This window comes from Acomys minous (assembly GCF_964271855.1).
Source record: "Acomys minous genome assembly, chromosome: 1".
NCBI lineage: Eukaryota > Metazoa > Chordata > Mammalia > Rodentia > Muridae > Acomys > Acomys minous.
This window is the reverse complement of record NC_140483.1, coordinates 11,886,139-11,901,734: the sequence shown is the minus strand read 5'-3', so window position 1 is coordinate 11,901,734 and position 15,596 is coordinate 11,886,139. Positions and strand designations below refer to the sequence as shown.

Genomic DNA, 15,596 nt, shown 5'->3' with positions numbered 1-15,596 from the left:
GGCCCTATTAATGTCAGGGCCAAGCCCGGGGAGGATGGCCCCCTAGAGCCTGGCCTTGGCTGGGGTAGGGGCGGGAGGGGGTCGGGGCGGGGACCGGCCATGTCGGAGGTGACCCGGAGTCTGCTGCAGCGCTGGGGCGCCAGTCTTAGGAGAGGCGCCGACTTCGACTCTTGGGGCCAGCTGGTGGAGGCGATAGACGAGTATCAGATGTGAGTGACTTAACCGCGGGAGCGGGCCAGGCGGGTCTCCTCCCCTTGTTTCTGCCGGGATCTAGCATCACTGTATCCCGCAGGGCAAGCTTCTTGGGGTGGGGCCCCCGAAACACCAGGGCTTAGGTCCCATGGGCCCTGATCTGGCTGCTCGGAGACCACCCGTTCGCTCTCCGGGGAAGCTCTAGCATCTTCCTTCTTGTAGACAGGGCCGGGCCCATTCAACAGGTAGCCGGGGCCCTATAACTGGCTCTCTCCTTAGTTTCCACCAAGCTTTACACGGGGTGCTAGGCTCTACAGGCAGTCTTTTCCTTCCTGTCGCCTGTCGCAGATTGCCACCCTTCTAGGGGGGGAGAAATCTGTCTTTTGAAAATCCCTAGGGAATACTTGTGAGTGCTCCGCCCACGTTCCGGGTATGAGTGGCCTTGTTCTGCGTGTGTGTCTTCCACTCTCCACGTGTAGGAGTGGAGGGATGGTGCTCGTGCGGGAGTGGAGGTTGCCCCCCCCCCTCCCCGGAAGGGCCGGAGAGACATCTTTTGCCAAGGAAAGGGTCTTACTCGCTCCCCGAGCTCCTTCTCCGCCCCTCTTTCTGGTGGAGCCGTGTTTTCACAATTCCAGCTCGATTTCGTTTTCGATTTCTGGGACTGTTATTTGCTAGGCTGTGAGTCCCACCCACCTTCTCGCTTGGCTGCTTTGGGTGGAGCCCTCTCAGGATGTGAATAGAAGGGAGCAAAATGTGAATTAATAGACTACGGTACAGGAGCCGCCACTCCCTCCGTGGGTGCCTCCCCCTTTTCCTGTGTACAATGTATAGCCTCAGGGTACATGTGAGGACGGGTTTCCTTCATCCACCCAAGTCTCATTTTCTCTTTCTGGTGCCTCTCACTTTAGGGATGCTTTAAGAAAAAAAAAAACTATGTATGTATAAACATTTTGAGTAGTTTCTTGGACCTATTACTAAAAGAAATTTCCTAAACGATGTTTTTGTTTGCAAATTGTTACCATTAATTCTCAGTTTTAAAATAAGTTATTGTTTGGGGTTTATCGAACTGTGAAACCATTCTTATCTCGTTTTCTGGAAAGAATGCAGGATTGGTACTTGGAAAAAAAAATCAAAACTCCTATCCAATCCCTACAATAGCTACTTGTTTTTGTCCACTCTGTGAGATAATTTGGATATATAGATGGTCTCTGTCCAGCTTAACTGACAGATGCTCTGTAGAGTCAGAAGCCCAGTGCTCTGAGTATTTTCGCTATGCTTGGCAGCTACTAACATGTATTTTGGATCCTCGTTTATTTCTTTTGTTTTTGTAGCTGCCCACTAGTGATAGAATTCTTTTTCTTTTTACAAAATTAGAAACCTGGGATCACAGCATGATGCTTTTGAAATCTAGAGGGGGATGTGATTTTTTTTTTTTGGTAGTTCCGATACCTTTCTACTGATATATGAGTTAATAATAAAGTGTTTTTGTTTGATAAAACATTGATAGAGCAGTTCTGTAAATAAACTGTACAAATTTCAAGATTCCCTCCATTGTTGGAGAACGTGCCCTCTCTACCTCGATTAGTTAGCAGATGAGCATCTGTGTATGTGTGTGCATGCGTCACCCTCTATAATAGTAAAGAAAGTGGCATACCCTGAAATGGAAAGCCGCCTCTCACTGTGATGCAATGGGACCCAGCAGCTGTTGGTGCTAGGCAGCAGACCTCCCAATGGAAAGTGAAGAATACCGTGTCTAATTGAAATTACAAAGGAAAAGTGAATATGCAGGCTGCTTAGTGGGAATGAGAGTAACAGGCACATGCAAATCCTTTGTTGATTCTCCACACACTGACCACTGTACTGGAGAGCTGCAGAGTACTCTTCCAGCTATTATAAAGTTACCCTGTCAGATTTCAGTAGAAATGTAGTGATTGGGCTAAGATTCGTAGCATTCCAGCTACACATAAATGAAGCCAAGAATTTACATCTTTCTAATTTTCCAGAAATGGAAACAGGTTGCCCTTTGAAGCCAAGGAGACCAGTTGGGGACCATGGTAATGATGCAAACAATTAGTCACTGGCCACATATCAAGAATGAAGGAGAGGTCTAGGCCAATTGGGCTTTTTAATTGGTGGTCATACTGTCTTCATAGTCACACAGCATGTGGAGGCTGGTTTATGGTGGAAATGCTGGAGGGATAGTTTGTGTACTCTCAATAAGAATACTATATTTTGTTTTCAAGGTTATCTTATATATATGCGTGGTTTGCCTGGATGTCTTTTTGCATGTCATGTGTGTGCCTGGTGCCTATATGTAGAAATCAAAGAAAGCGAGCAGGAGTGAGTTCTTACCTTCCACCATCTCTATCCCAGGATTGATTCAGGTCGGCAGCTTTAGCTACTGAGACATCTCACCAGTCTGTCCATAGTAGTTTTCTTCTATTTGCAGAGTATCAGCCTGGAACTGGTAGAGAGAAAACCTGGTTCTTTCCTACAGATGGTTGAAACACATTAATTTCTGTCTATAGAGATAAGATTCCTGTCAATCACTTATGTGTTTAAAGTCTATTTAAGACACTTTCTGAGAGTGGTCCTATTTTATTTGTAGGCACCAGTGTAGTAGGATAAGATAGATTTATTTGCCATTGTGTGAGTTATGTGTACTTGTGTGTACAGTGGACACCTTCCATCACTCCACTTTGCTTCTGAGGCAAAGTCTCTCCCTGAATAGTCTCTGTTAGGCTGGAAGCTATCAATGATTCTCCTGTCTCTGCTTCTTCAGTGCGGGGTTTTGTAGGTGCGCTAGGATGCTTGGCTAGTTGTGTGACTGCTGGGGTCCAAATCATGGTTGTCAGGATTGGGCAGTAAGGGCTCTTAACTGTGCAACCATCTCTCCAACCCCTAGAGAAGAATATGGAGCTAGTTCCTTACCATTAGTAACAACCAACTCTTTCATTTGTTCATATGATTATCCAGAGCATGTAGATTTTCCTTCAGTGCACAGAATCAGCTCTTACTTTTTCTTAGGGTTCCATTCACATGTACTTTGGATATGTATATATTGCACGCGCGCGCGCACGCGCACACACACACACACACCCTAGTTTTTTAAAGAGTTTTATTGTTGTTTGCTTGTTTGTTTGTTTTTAACCCAGCACTTGGGAGGCAGAGGCAAGCAAGTTAGAGGCTAGCATTTTCTACACAGCCAGTTCCAAGTCAGCCAGGGAGAGCTACACGGTGAGACCATACTCCAAAACACAAAGACACCACCACCACCAACAGCAACAAACTGTTGAGATACAACTTCTACACCACAAAACTGACACATTTTACATGTATACTTTAATTATTTTTTTAGAAGTTAAATTTTCCAGCTTGTGCAGCTGTCACCACACTGCATTTAGAACATTTCCATCTCCAAAATGTCCCTTGTGCTCGTTTGCAGTCACACTACATCCTTGAGCCCCAGACAACTAACTAGTCATCTGTGTTCTGTCCTCATAATTTTGTCCTTTCTGGACATTTCATGTAATAATCACCCAGTCCAGTTTTATAATGGCTTACGTAGCAGAATCTTTAAGATTAATTTAACGTGTGTCTTTTTTGTTAGTGAACACATATGTATGTTGCATAGATGTGCCATGTTCTGTGTGCCCATTCACTAGTGGACATTCAAGTACTGATTATTATCAGCAGTGCTGCCCTAAATGCAGTTAGTTTTTAGTGAAATTTTATTTTTAATTATGGAGTGAGTGTACACAAATGAACAGGTACCTGAAATTTAGAGGCCAGAAGTTTGGATCTCCTGGAGTTGAAGTTACAGGCGATTGTGAACTGCCTGACGTGAGTATTAGGAACAAAGCTTAGGTCCTCTGCAAGAGCAGCATGCTCTCTTAACCACCGAGCATCTCTCCAGCCTGTACAATTCCTATTTGAACATGCGTTTTCAGTCCTTTTGTGAAAATAGATACCAATAAATGGAGTTGCCAGATCATGTTATGTGACTTTTTAAAGAAACCTGCTGAGTTATTGTCCAAAGTAGAGATATCATTTCATATTCCTGCAGCGGTGCAAAGTGTCTTTTTTTTCCACACAGCTGCATTTGTTACCGTCTTGTCTAATTACAGCCCTTTTAGAGGGTGTGTAGCATACTTCACTGTGGTTTTAATTTACATTTCCCTAATGACTAATACTGTGGAGTACTTTTCCATGTTTATTTTTCCTCTATAAGTCTTTATGTACCATTCAGATCTTTTGCCTGTTCCTAAAATTTGAATTATCTTGCAGGCATAAACTTCTAAGTATTCTCTTAACAAGGAAAATAGCCATATTAGTTTTTTGTTATACCTTGTTTTTTCTGGAGTCCAGAAAGTCTATGAATAACATGTTTGGGGAAAGTATGTTCCTAGCTTTGGGAGAAAATAAATAAATGTGTTGAAGCAACTACTAATTGTATTTTATCTCAATGGGTTTATTATTATGGACTTTTCATGTGAATAGAATCATATTCTTTTAATGTGGTTTATTTCGTTTAGCATAATATTTTTAAAGTTTATATTTTAGCATGTTATCTTCATTTCGATCTTTCTTTTAGCTGAATTATATTTCTTTAAAAATTATGTGTGTAGGTGTTTTGTATGTATGTATGTGTACCACATGTGTGCCTGGTGTCCACAGAGGTCAAGAAGAGGGCTTCAGCTCTCCTGGGACTAGAGTTAGAGATGGGTACGAATCGCCATGTAAGTTCTGGGAATTGAACCTGGCCTTCTGCAGGAGTAGCCTATGCTCTTCACTGCTGAGCTATTTTTCCAGTCCCAGTGACAAATAGTTCATTGAATAGTATACCACATTTTATTTATTCACTCATTAGTCATTGAACATTTTAGTCGTTTCCACTTTTCAGTTATGAATAATGCATGTGTATAAGCAAGAATTTCATATTTTAAGTTCTTTTGCATATATACCAGGTAGTTTAAAGTTGCTGGGTCATATAGTAAGTCTGTAGTTAACTACTTGACAGACTACCAAGCTTTTCCATATGATTGGTACCATTTTCTGTTTTTATCAGTAGTGTCTGAGGGTCCTGCTTTTTTCCACACTCAAGAACACCTGCCATTTTCTCCTTTTATTTTTTAAGTCATGTCAGTACATCTTTAATTGTGAAAGGATAGCTTATCATTTATATGGATCTATTTATGTTCTTATTGACCATTTTTACATCTCTCAAGAAAAATCCTTATTTGAATTATTTTTCCCAACCTGGGTCCTCTCTGTTTTCCCCTTACCAAGTGGATTTGATCCTTAATGTTGGATCCTTACTCCTTACTTGGATTAGTCACATTGACCCAACCGTGAAAACACTCCAAGGCCTACTTGCTTTTGCATGCATATGTACACCATGTGTGTGGAGGTCAGAGGACAACTTGGGGAAGCTGGTTCTCTCCTCCTACCTTGTGGGCGCTGGGGGTCGAATTTGAGTCATTATACTTCGTTTTCGTTTTTGTTTTTGTTTTTTGAGATAGGATTTCTCTGTGTAGCCTTGACTGTCCTGGACTTGCTTTGTAAACCAGGCCGACCTCAAACTCACAGCGATCCCCCTGCCTCTGCCTCCCAAGTGCTGGGTTTAAAGGCGTGCGCCACCACTGCCCGGCTTTGGGTTATCACACTTGGAGGCAGACACTGAGCCCTCTCACTGGCCCATAACTGCTGTCTTTATGATGATTATGGGTAATGAGTGATTTATTTCTTTTTAAATTTATTTCATGTGCATTGGTGTAAGGGAGTAAGAGCCCTTGGAACTGGAGTTACAGACAGTGGGGAGCTGCCATGTGGGTGCTGAGAATTGAACCCGGGTCCTTTGGAAAAACAGACAGTGCTCTTAGCCACCAAGCTATCTCTCCAGCTCCCATAGTCTGACTTCTATTGATGAATGAATGTTGTAGTGTTGTTTTCCCCCCAAAAAGCAAATACCCCTCAGAAGTAGATTTTGATAGAGTATTTGCACTTTGTCATGGATGTAATTTGGAATTGGACTCAGCAACAAATTAATAGTAGATTGAAAAGCATCTCTAGTCAGCACAGCTATTTGGTGCTCAGTTGAGTGTCAGCTAGATCTGGATGCCTACCTTCTGGCTAGTTGCAGAAGAAATCGTTCCTGCTAAGGAGAGACGGACTCAGTGTTCTTTGAGACCCTCCTCAGCCCTAGCATTCTACTTGACTGTTTTAGCCCACTGAAATGGTATGAAAAGTATTATAGCATATTTTGAGCTTGTGTCTAAGGGTGAGGCATTACTACAACAAAGCAGTGTGCTTTGCTGTTCTGAAAAGGTTGAGCTGTATCATCTTGCTGCTCTTCAGATAGCTTGCTTGCTTTCAATTCTGAAAATGTTTTTTCTTACAGATTAGCAAGACACTTACAGAAGGAGGCCCAAGCTCAACACAATAATTCTGAGTTCACAGAAGAGCAAAAGGTACCATAAAGCAATCTGTAGGTGCATCTGATTCCAAATGATAAGGTTCATTAAGCAAAATTTCATATTCATTCCCCCCCCCCTCTCTCTCTCTGTGTCTTATACTTAAAAGGGAATCTGATTACGTTTTGTCTAAGTTAAGTGGTCGTTTGCAGATGACCTGCCAGTTATTTACTCAGCCATTCTCCCTTTGATAGCAAAAACCCAGCCAGTGCACTTCAGTCACCTGGGGAAATAGGTTATGAATACCTCAGACTTCATTCTTTCTCTCGAAATAAGGTAGTGAGCACCCCAAACCAAAACAAAATAACAGCAAAATATGTAAGACTCAAAATAAAATAGTGGAAATTAAGAATTTCACGTTAGTGGTAATGGTGCAGTGTGGTGGTGGATTAACCAGTACTCAAGGCAGAGAGACAGGTGAATCTCTAAGTTGAGGGCAGCCTGGTGTACAGAGTGAGCTTTAGTACAGCAAGGGCTACACACAGAAATCCTGACTGAGGAAAAAAAGCATTTGGCCTGCAAATCTATCAGTAAACAGACAATGTTGTGAGAAGTTTCAGTGTTGTCCTTTCTCCTTGAATTAGATTTTGTGTGTGTCAACTTGATTCCTCATTAGAGATGATTAAAAAAAAACAACAACAACAACAACATGGGAACACTCATCCCTGAAGGTGGGGAAAAGAGGAAATAACTGCTTTTCCTTACTCAGGGTGTCTAGAAGTGCTAAGCTAATTTTTAATCTTGTAAGAAGTAAGGAAAGTGTCAGGGTTCTGCCCCACCTCAAATCTCCAAAGACAGAGCTGGGTGAAACTCTGGTGATTTCATTCATTCATATTCTTTTTTTTTTTTCCCCCACAAGGGAAGTCAGTGATTGGGGCGGGGGCATAATTTGTTAAGCCTAAGCAAATTTACTTTATTCTATGGGCTTCTATTCATTAACTCTTCGTTATAGGTGTTTGGGACAGAACAGACCACCAAGATTAGTAATGTTCTTCCCAAAGATAGTATGTGCACATCTGAAAGCATGTAAGAATTCCTTAGCTAATGTTTTCGAGGTTTGGTTTGGTTTGGTTTTAGTATTTTAAATTTTCATGTTGCTACAAATTTAAAGATTATTTCTCTTTTCTTCCTTGATAATTGCTAATGTCCACAGGAGACTAAAATTTTTCCTGGAAAGTACCACAGCAGACATGAGGGATTTCCTTGAGAAAGAGGGCAAGAGCTATACTCTGCCCTTTCTCTAGGGTTTGTGAAATCTGCCTTGAGTAACCAGTTAGCATTACAGGATTGAAACTTAGGATATCAAATTCTGAGAAACAGAATTTTAGTACCTAGGTGCATAAATTTACAGTTAGTAAAGTTATAAACATGGAAGGAAAATGAAAACCTAGGGAATTAAAACATTTTAGTAACCTCATATTTTGCTCAGTGATTTACTCATTTTAAGTTGCTTATATTTTGTCTTCCAATATCTGTTGCTAAAGAACATGTCCTGTGACATCAATTTTTTTTTTTTTTTGGTATGGGTTCTGATATCTGTTACGGATATGGATTATTTATTTATTTTTAAAATTTTAATTTATTATATTTAATTTATTATAATTTATCCCAATTGTTATACCCTCTCATATCTTCCTATTCCCACCCTCCCTCTCTCTTTCACCCTATTCCCCTTCCCTAGACCTCTGACAAAGGGGACCTCCTCCCCCACCATATGACCACAGCCTCTCGGGTCTCTGTGACCTCAAATATAAAGTGTTTGATTTGCTAAAAATGTACTAAGATTATAAAAAATAAAATAAATTTTAAAATGGGCCTGTCATGATTGTGGTAAACGGAAAGGACTGTTAACATTTTCACAATTTTCTTTAACCCGAGACTAAGGCCTCCACACATCTGATAATGCTGTTCATCCTTAAATTTGCAGCTTTTCCTACAGCCAGGCACCTGGCTGTCCTTTTCTACTTCCTGCTTATATACACTTCCAGATCTTGCACTCCTAAAGACCAGGAGGCAGGCTGGCCTAGAGTAGCATACGGAGCTCAGCGCTCTGGTTCTAGGCCCAAATGTCCTTATGAGATGAGGGATTAGTGTCCTACAGGACCTTGAGAGGTACCCTGTCCCTACATCTCTCATAACTTTACCTATGGGGTGTCACTGTTTCCTGGCCGATGGATTTCTGAAGCAGGTGTTACCTAGAGTACTTGCCAGTGCGGCATCGTGGCTGCACCTGAGCAGACAGAGCTTGGCCTGCCTCTGCCTGGTCTTAGACCCCTTATCATCATGTGCTACATTATGAATGTAATGCACATTTTTAAACACTTAATTTTCTTAAAAATTCAAGTTACACACACACAGCCATTCATAGTGGGCCTTATTTGATTCTCACCTAGGGAAGTAGTTATCAGAGGCCCTTGAGTTATTAATAATAAATGGCTTAAAAATAATGAGCTTCCAGATATGGTCTGGGGAATATTGGTTCTGAAAAATTAATAAATATTTTGACCAGAAAATGTGTGACTTCAGGGCTTCAGCATGCTAACGTGATATTGAATATCTTAGAGTGTGAATGCATAGTCTTTTTATATTTTTATTTGGGTTTGGAAAGTTCCCTCCTGTTCATAAGAACACAATATGGGGATTCCTGTTAGATCTGAGAGTGAGTTAAGTGCTGTGCATGGCCCATAAGCCAGAGGGGAAAGCCCAATTACATTTTTTTCATGAAAAAAGAAAAATGGTGGATGTTTTTTACTTTATTCTTGGCAAAATTAATTTATGTTCTCCAGTTTAAGTCAAGACAGGGTTCCTCTGGGATTAAAGGCATGTGCCACCACTGCCTGGTAAAATAATTTTTTAAAAGCAGTATTTCTGTAGTTCTTTTTTCTCTCCATCCTGCCCCTTCCACCTCCTCTTTTTATTTGGTTGGTGTACGTGTTTCTGAGGCCTGCTGTTGGCTCTGTAGCCCTGGTTGGCTTTAAGCTTCGGATAGTCCTCCTGCCTCAGCCTCCCTGATGTGGGTATGATAGTGCGAGCCTCACACGCAGCAGAAGCTGTGCTCTAGCTCATAGTAAACGCGTGAGAGTATTTTATGAGTAGGAGCTTTGGTGGCTCTGAGACTACTGGTATTTACTCAGAGGGTTACTTTAAGAGAGATCCTATGTTTCAAGATAATAATTTGCATTTTTCACAAGATTAACTTTAAACATAAAACACAAAGCATTGATGGAAAAGTAATGAAAATCATTATTTCGTACACTCTTAAAATCGGTAAGACTGCATAGGAAATTGATGTTAGCAGTGAAAATGAGAGCATTAGTCCTTGTAATGTATGTAGATGCTACAAATGTAATGAGACACAGTTGGAAACTCAACCATACAAATTAATAGAAAAGTTTTTAGAAAACCTAATTTAGCCAAAGGAAACAGCATATTTTTGATAATATGAATAGTCTTAAATTGTGGAAGTTCTAATGAGACCTTTTCACACATCAAAAAAATTCTACAAACAGAAATGGTAATTGTTCTAAAACTACATGGTAAAAGATAGTATAAAAATTCCATATGTACTATTCTTGACATTGTCATTAATTTCTGGTTTAAAGTAAGCTTATGTTTAAAAAATATTTCTTTTATTTTGAGATTATGATACAATAACATTTCCTTCTTCCCTTTCTTCCCTTCAAGCCCTCCCATCTTGCACCCTCTTGAATTCATGATCGCCTTTTCATTGTTACTGCATGCATATGTGTATATTTATATACATATATATATATATATATTCCTAAATACAATGTACTCACTTTCTATAATATTGCTTACATGTATGTTTTCAGGGCTGGCCATGTGGTCTTGCTGCCTTAGCTCTCTGTGTAGGGTCGGGGCCTTGTTGGCTCTCATTTGTCCACTTTGGCATGCCCATTGTTGATGTCTTTGTTCAGCTCGTGTACTTTGCTTTGTTTAAGGCACGGTCTTTCCATGCATCTCTAGCTGTCCTGGAACTCACTGTGTAGGCCAGAATGGTCTGCACTCACAGAGATCCTCCTGCCTCTGCCTCCTAAGTGCTGGGATTAAAGGTTGCACCACCTGGAAAACTTATGATTCTTAGTTGCATCTTTTCGTGGTTAGTTTACTTAGCTTTTATTTCATTTCTCAATAGTTTTGGTATTATGACAACTAAGTGTAACAGCCAATGGAAAGTTGCCAAAAGCTATATTCCAGTGAATTCCCTACTCGGTGTAGAAGGTTTTCTCATGTAAGTTTCTACATAGAATAGAACATACTGTCTCATGATACCTAGAAAGCCCTTCCCTGTTTTGAGTCAAATTTCGTGGTAATGAAAATTCAGTACTGTATGCTTGTTGTGTATTCTTAGGGTTCCCCTTTTTATCTCTGCCTTTTTTCTACCCCCATCTCTTCACACACACACTTTCTCTCTCTCTCTCTCTCTCTCTCTCTCTCTCTCTCTCTCTCTCTCTAGCTAGACAGATGATTAATTATTTAAATGTTGAAAAATTAAGTCTCGATTAGGTGAGATTATATTCTTTATATATATTTAACTGATTTTTCCCTTATAGAAATTGAATATATTATAGCAAATTACTTTATTTCTTAGACTTTTAAAAAATATTTATTACATTTACAGTATTCTGTTTGCATGTATACCTGCACACCAGAAAAAGGAACCAGATCTCATGATAGATGGTTATGAGCCATCATGTGGTTGCTGGGAATTGAACTCAGGACCTCTGGAAGAGCAGAGGGTGCTCTTAACCACTGAGCCATCTTTCCAGCCCCCTCTTAGATTATTTTTATCTTTTCCCCTAACTGATCTTTTGAGCTGTCAATTTTCTTTGGCAATGACAAAGTAAAATAACATTTACCTAGATTTTTCTATACTGTATTAAATATGAGCAATTAGTTTGAGTGAGTGCTAATAATTTAAGTCTGAAATTAGACTTAGCTTACCTTCAGTGCTTAGTTTCTTTTGAGAAGTGGGAGGGTTTTTCTATGTACACCTGGCTGTCCTGGAACTCACTCTGTAGACCAGGCTGGCCTTGAACACAAGAGACCCACCTGCACCTGCCTCCTGAGTGCAAAAGGTATGTGCCACCACTGCCTGGCAGTTTCATCTTTTTTTTTTCCTTCCTAATTTATTGTGTGTGTGTGTGTGTGTGTGTGTGTGTGTGTGTGTGTGTGCGCGCGCGCGTGCGCGCGCGCATGCTAATAATTTAAGTCTGAAATTAGACATAATCACTGAAGGTAAGCTAAAAAAAAATGGATACTATCATTTTAAATCGGAGTATATTGATATATCTCAGTACAAATACAGTTCTTCCTTCTCCTCCCCATTCTGTTTTTGTTTTTAAAGACAGGGTTTCTCTTGTGTATCAAGATCTAGCTGTCTTGAACTTGCTTTGTAGACCAGACTGGCCCCAAACTCACAAAGATCCACTTGCCTCTGCCTCATAAGTACTGGGATTAAAGGAGTGTGCAATCACAGACAATTTTAGAATTCTTTTTTAAAAATTTAAAAAGCATTTACATTTGTGTCTGTGTGTTTTGCCTGTATCTGTATCCATGCACCACTTTGATGCCTGATGCCTGCAAAAGCCAGAAGAGGGTTTTGTAATGGATGCATCAATATCTCAGTGCAAATAGAATTATCTTTTAAATCTTTAAAAATAATGTGCTTGATTTGATAAAATCCAACATCCATTCATGTTTAAAATTTTAGAGAGATCGGGGATACAAGGCACTTTCCTCAACATAATAAAGGCTATATACAACAAGCCAATAGCCAAAATCAAAGTAAATGGTGAGATACTCAAGGAAATTCCTCTAAAATCGGGAACAAGGCAAGGCTGCCCACTCTCTCCATATCTCTTCAATATAGTACTTGAAGTTCTAGCCAGAGCAATAAGACAACAAAAGGAGATCAAGGGTATGCAAATGGGAAAGGAGGAAGTCAAATTATCCCTATTTGCAGATGATATGATAGTGTACATAAGTGACCCTCAAAATTCCACCAGAGAACTCCTACAGCTGATAAACACCTTCAGCAAATTGGCTGGATACAAAATTAACTCAAAAAAGTCTGTAGCCTTCCTATACACAAATGACAAGCTTGCAGAGGAAGAAATTAGGAAAGCCACACCCTTCACATTAGCCACAAGCAAGTGAAGGACTTGTTTGAAAAAAATTTCAAAACTCTGAAGAAAGAGATTGAAGACAACTTGAGAAGATGGAATGATCTTCCGTGCTCATGGAACAGGAGAATTAACATAGTAAAAATGGCCATCCTACCAAAAGCAATCTATAGATTCAATGCAATCCCTATCAAAATATCTACACAATTTTTTAAAGACATTGAAAGTTCAATTCTGAACTTCATATGGAAAAACAAAAAACCTAGAATAGCTAAAACAATCTTGTACAATAAAAGGTGCTCCGGAGGAATCTCCATACCTGATCTCAAACTGTACTATAAAGCAATAGTAATTAAAACAGCATGGTACTGGCACAGCAACAGGCTGGTTGATCAGTGGAATCGAATCGAAGACCCAGATATGAATCCACACACATATGGTCACTTGATTTTCGACAAAGAAGCCAAATCCATTCAATGGAAAAAGGATAGCATCTTCAACAAATGGTGCTGGTCTAACTGGATGTCTATGTGTAAAAAAATGCAACTGGACCCATATTTGTCACCTTGCACAAAACTCAAATCCAAGTGGATTAAAGACCTCAACATAAAACCAGAGACACTAAGTCACTTAGAAGAAAAAGTGGGGAAGAGCCTGGAACATATTGGCACAGGAGACAACTTCCTGAACAGAACACAAATGGCCCAGGCATTAATGTCAACAATTAATAAATGGGACCTCATGAGGCTGAGAAGCTTCTGTAAGGCAGGAGACACTGTCAAGAGAACAAAGCGACAGCCTACAGACTGGGAAAAGATCTTCACCAACCCTACATCTGACAAAGGTCTAATATCCAAATTATATAAAGAACTCAAGAAATTAAACACCACCAAACCAAATAACCCAATTGAGAAATGGGGCTTGGAAGTAAACAGAGAATTCTCAACAGAGGAATACCAAATGGCTGAGAAACACTTAAAGAAATGCTCAACCTCCTTAATCATCAGGGAAATGCAAATCAAAACAACTCTGAGATTCCATCTTACACCCATCAGAATGGCTAAGATCAAAAATTCAAGCGACACCACATGCTGGCGAGGATGTGGGGAGAGAGGAACACTCTTTCATTGCTGGTGGGAGTGCAAACTAGTACAGCCACTTTGGAAATCTATCTGGTGCTATCTCAGAAAAATGGGAATAGGACTTCCTCAAGACCCAGCTATTCCACTCCTTGGAATATACCCAGAAGATGCTCCAGCACACAACAAGAAAATATGCTCAACCATGTTCATAGCAGCCTTATTCATAATAGCCAGAACATGGAAACAGCCTAAGTGTCCATCAATAGAAGAATGGATAAAGAAACTATGGTACATATACACTATGGAATACTATTCAGCTATTAAAAACAAGGAATTCCCGAAATTTGTGGATAAATGGATTGAGCTAGAAATGTTCATAGTGAGTGAGTTAACCCAGAAGCAGAAAGAGTCAAATGGTATATACTCACTTATATCTGCATATGAGCCCAAGGGGCATGTCCCATGAAAGCCTTCAAGTACCAGGAAACTGGGACAGTGGGGAGGACATCCTATTGGGACTCTAGATGAGACAAGCATGGGAGAATGGCAAAGTAGAAGAATCCAGAGGGTCCTAGAAACCTACAAGTAGAACATTATGATAGGCAGATTTGGGCCCAGGGGTCCCGCTCAAACTAAGGCACCAGCCAAGGACAATACAGGCTGTAAACTTTAAACCCCTACCCAGATCTAGCCAATGGTCAGAACATTCTCCACAGTAGAGTGGAGAGTTGGATATGACTTTCTCACGTACTCTGGTGCCTCATATTTGACCATTTTCCCTGGATGGGGAGACCTGGTGGCACTCAGAGGAAGGACAGCAGGTTACCAAGAAGAGACTTGATACCCTATGAGCATATACAGGGGGAGGAAATTTCCCTCAGGAACTGTCATAGGGGAGGGGAATAAGGGGAAAATGGGAGGGAGGGAAGAATGGGAGGAGACAAGGGATGGGATAACCATTGAGATGTAACAAGAACAAATTAATAAAATAATATATATCTTGGAAAAAGATAAAAAAATATTTTATAGCCTTTTATTATTAAAAAAAAATGTGCTTGGATATTTTACCTGTATCTATGTCTGCATGCCTGGTGCCCACAGAAGTCAGAAGAGGGTGTTGGATCTCTGCGGTTATGAACTGCCAAGCCGTTGATGGGCCTTGAACCCAGGTCCTCTGCAAGAGCAACCAGTATTCTTTAACTGCCATCCCTTAGTCTTTTTTCTAATATGTAAAAACCTGTATCTAAATATATAACTTCACTTTTTTAAACCTTTCCTTTTGCTCTCAGAACGTGAGGCAGGTGAACTGTGTCACCTTCCTAAACTCTTTAGTTTAGAAATCTTTCTTGGGAATTGACTCCTTAGCAGGTCTCCTGTGTCTCAGGAAGGTTTGGGAAGCTCCTTTGTTGGAGTTTGTGGACTCTCGTGCCCATGCTTTGTACTACATGACTCTGGGTCTTATGTCATATGGGACATGAGCTTATTCAAAGTAGAAACTGCGCCCAGACATTAGTGTCCACTTTATATCCATTATAAAACCTATCTGATTGTAAAATTTCCCACCATTTACTGTAGACACTGACTTTGCTTAGTATTACATATGTATTTAAATAAGTTAGGTTTGTTTCTGTCAGAATTGCATTATGCTAGTCTACTACTAATAACTTAAGAAATTTTAAATCTTTTGGTGAATTTTGGGCTTA

General features: G+C 40.3%; 1 protein-coding gene across 1 annotated transcript in view; it reads left to right on the top strand.

Moving 5' to 3' along the window:
* Positions 1 to 57: 57 nt before the first annotated feature.
* Positions 58 to 15,596, top strand: part of AIDA (axin interactor, dorsalization associated) — a 37,031-nt gene continuing 21,492 nt past the window's right edge. Inside the window, exons 1-2 of the mRNA XM_084769262.1 lie at positions 58 to 209; positions 6,593 to 6,662. Of these exons, the coding sequence (XP_084625388.1) occupies positions 100 to 209; positions 6,593 to 6,662 (180 nt within the window). The 5' untranslated portion in view covers positions 58 to 99. The remainder of the gene's footprint in view (positions 210 to 6,592; positions 6,663 to 15,596) is intronic.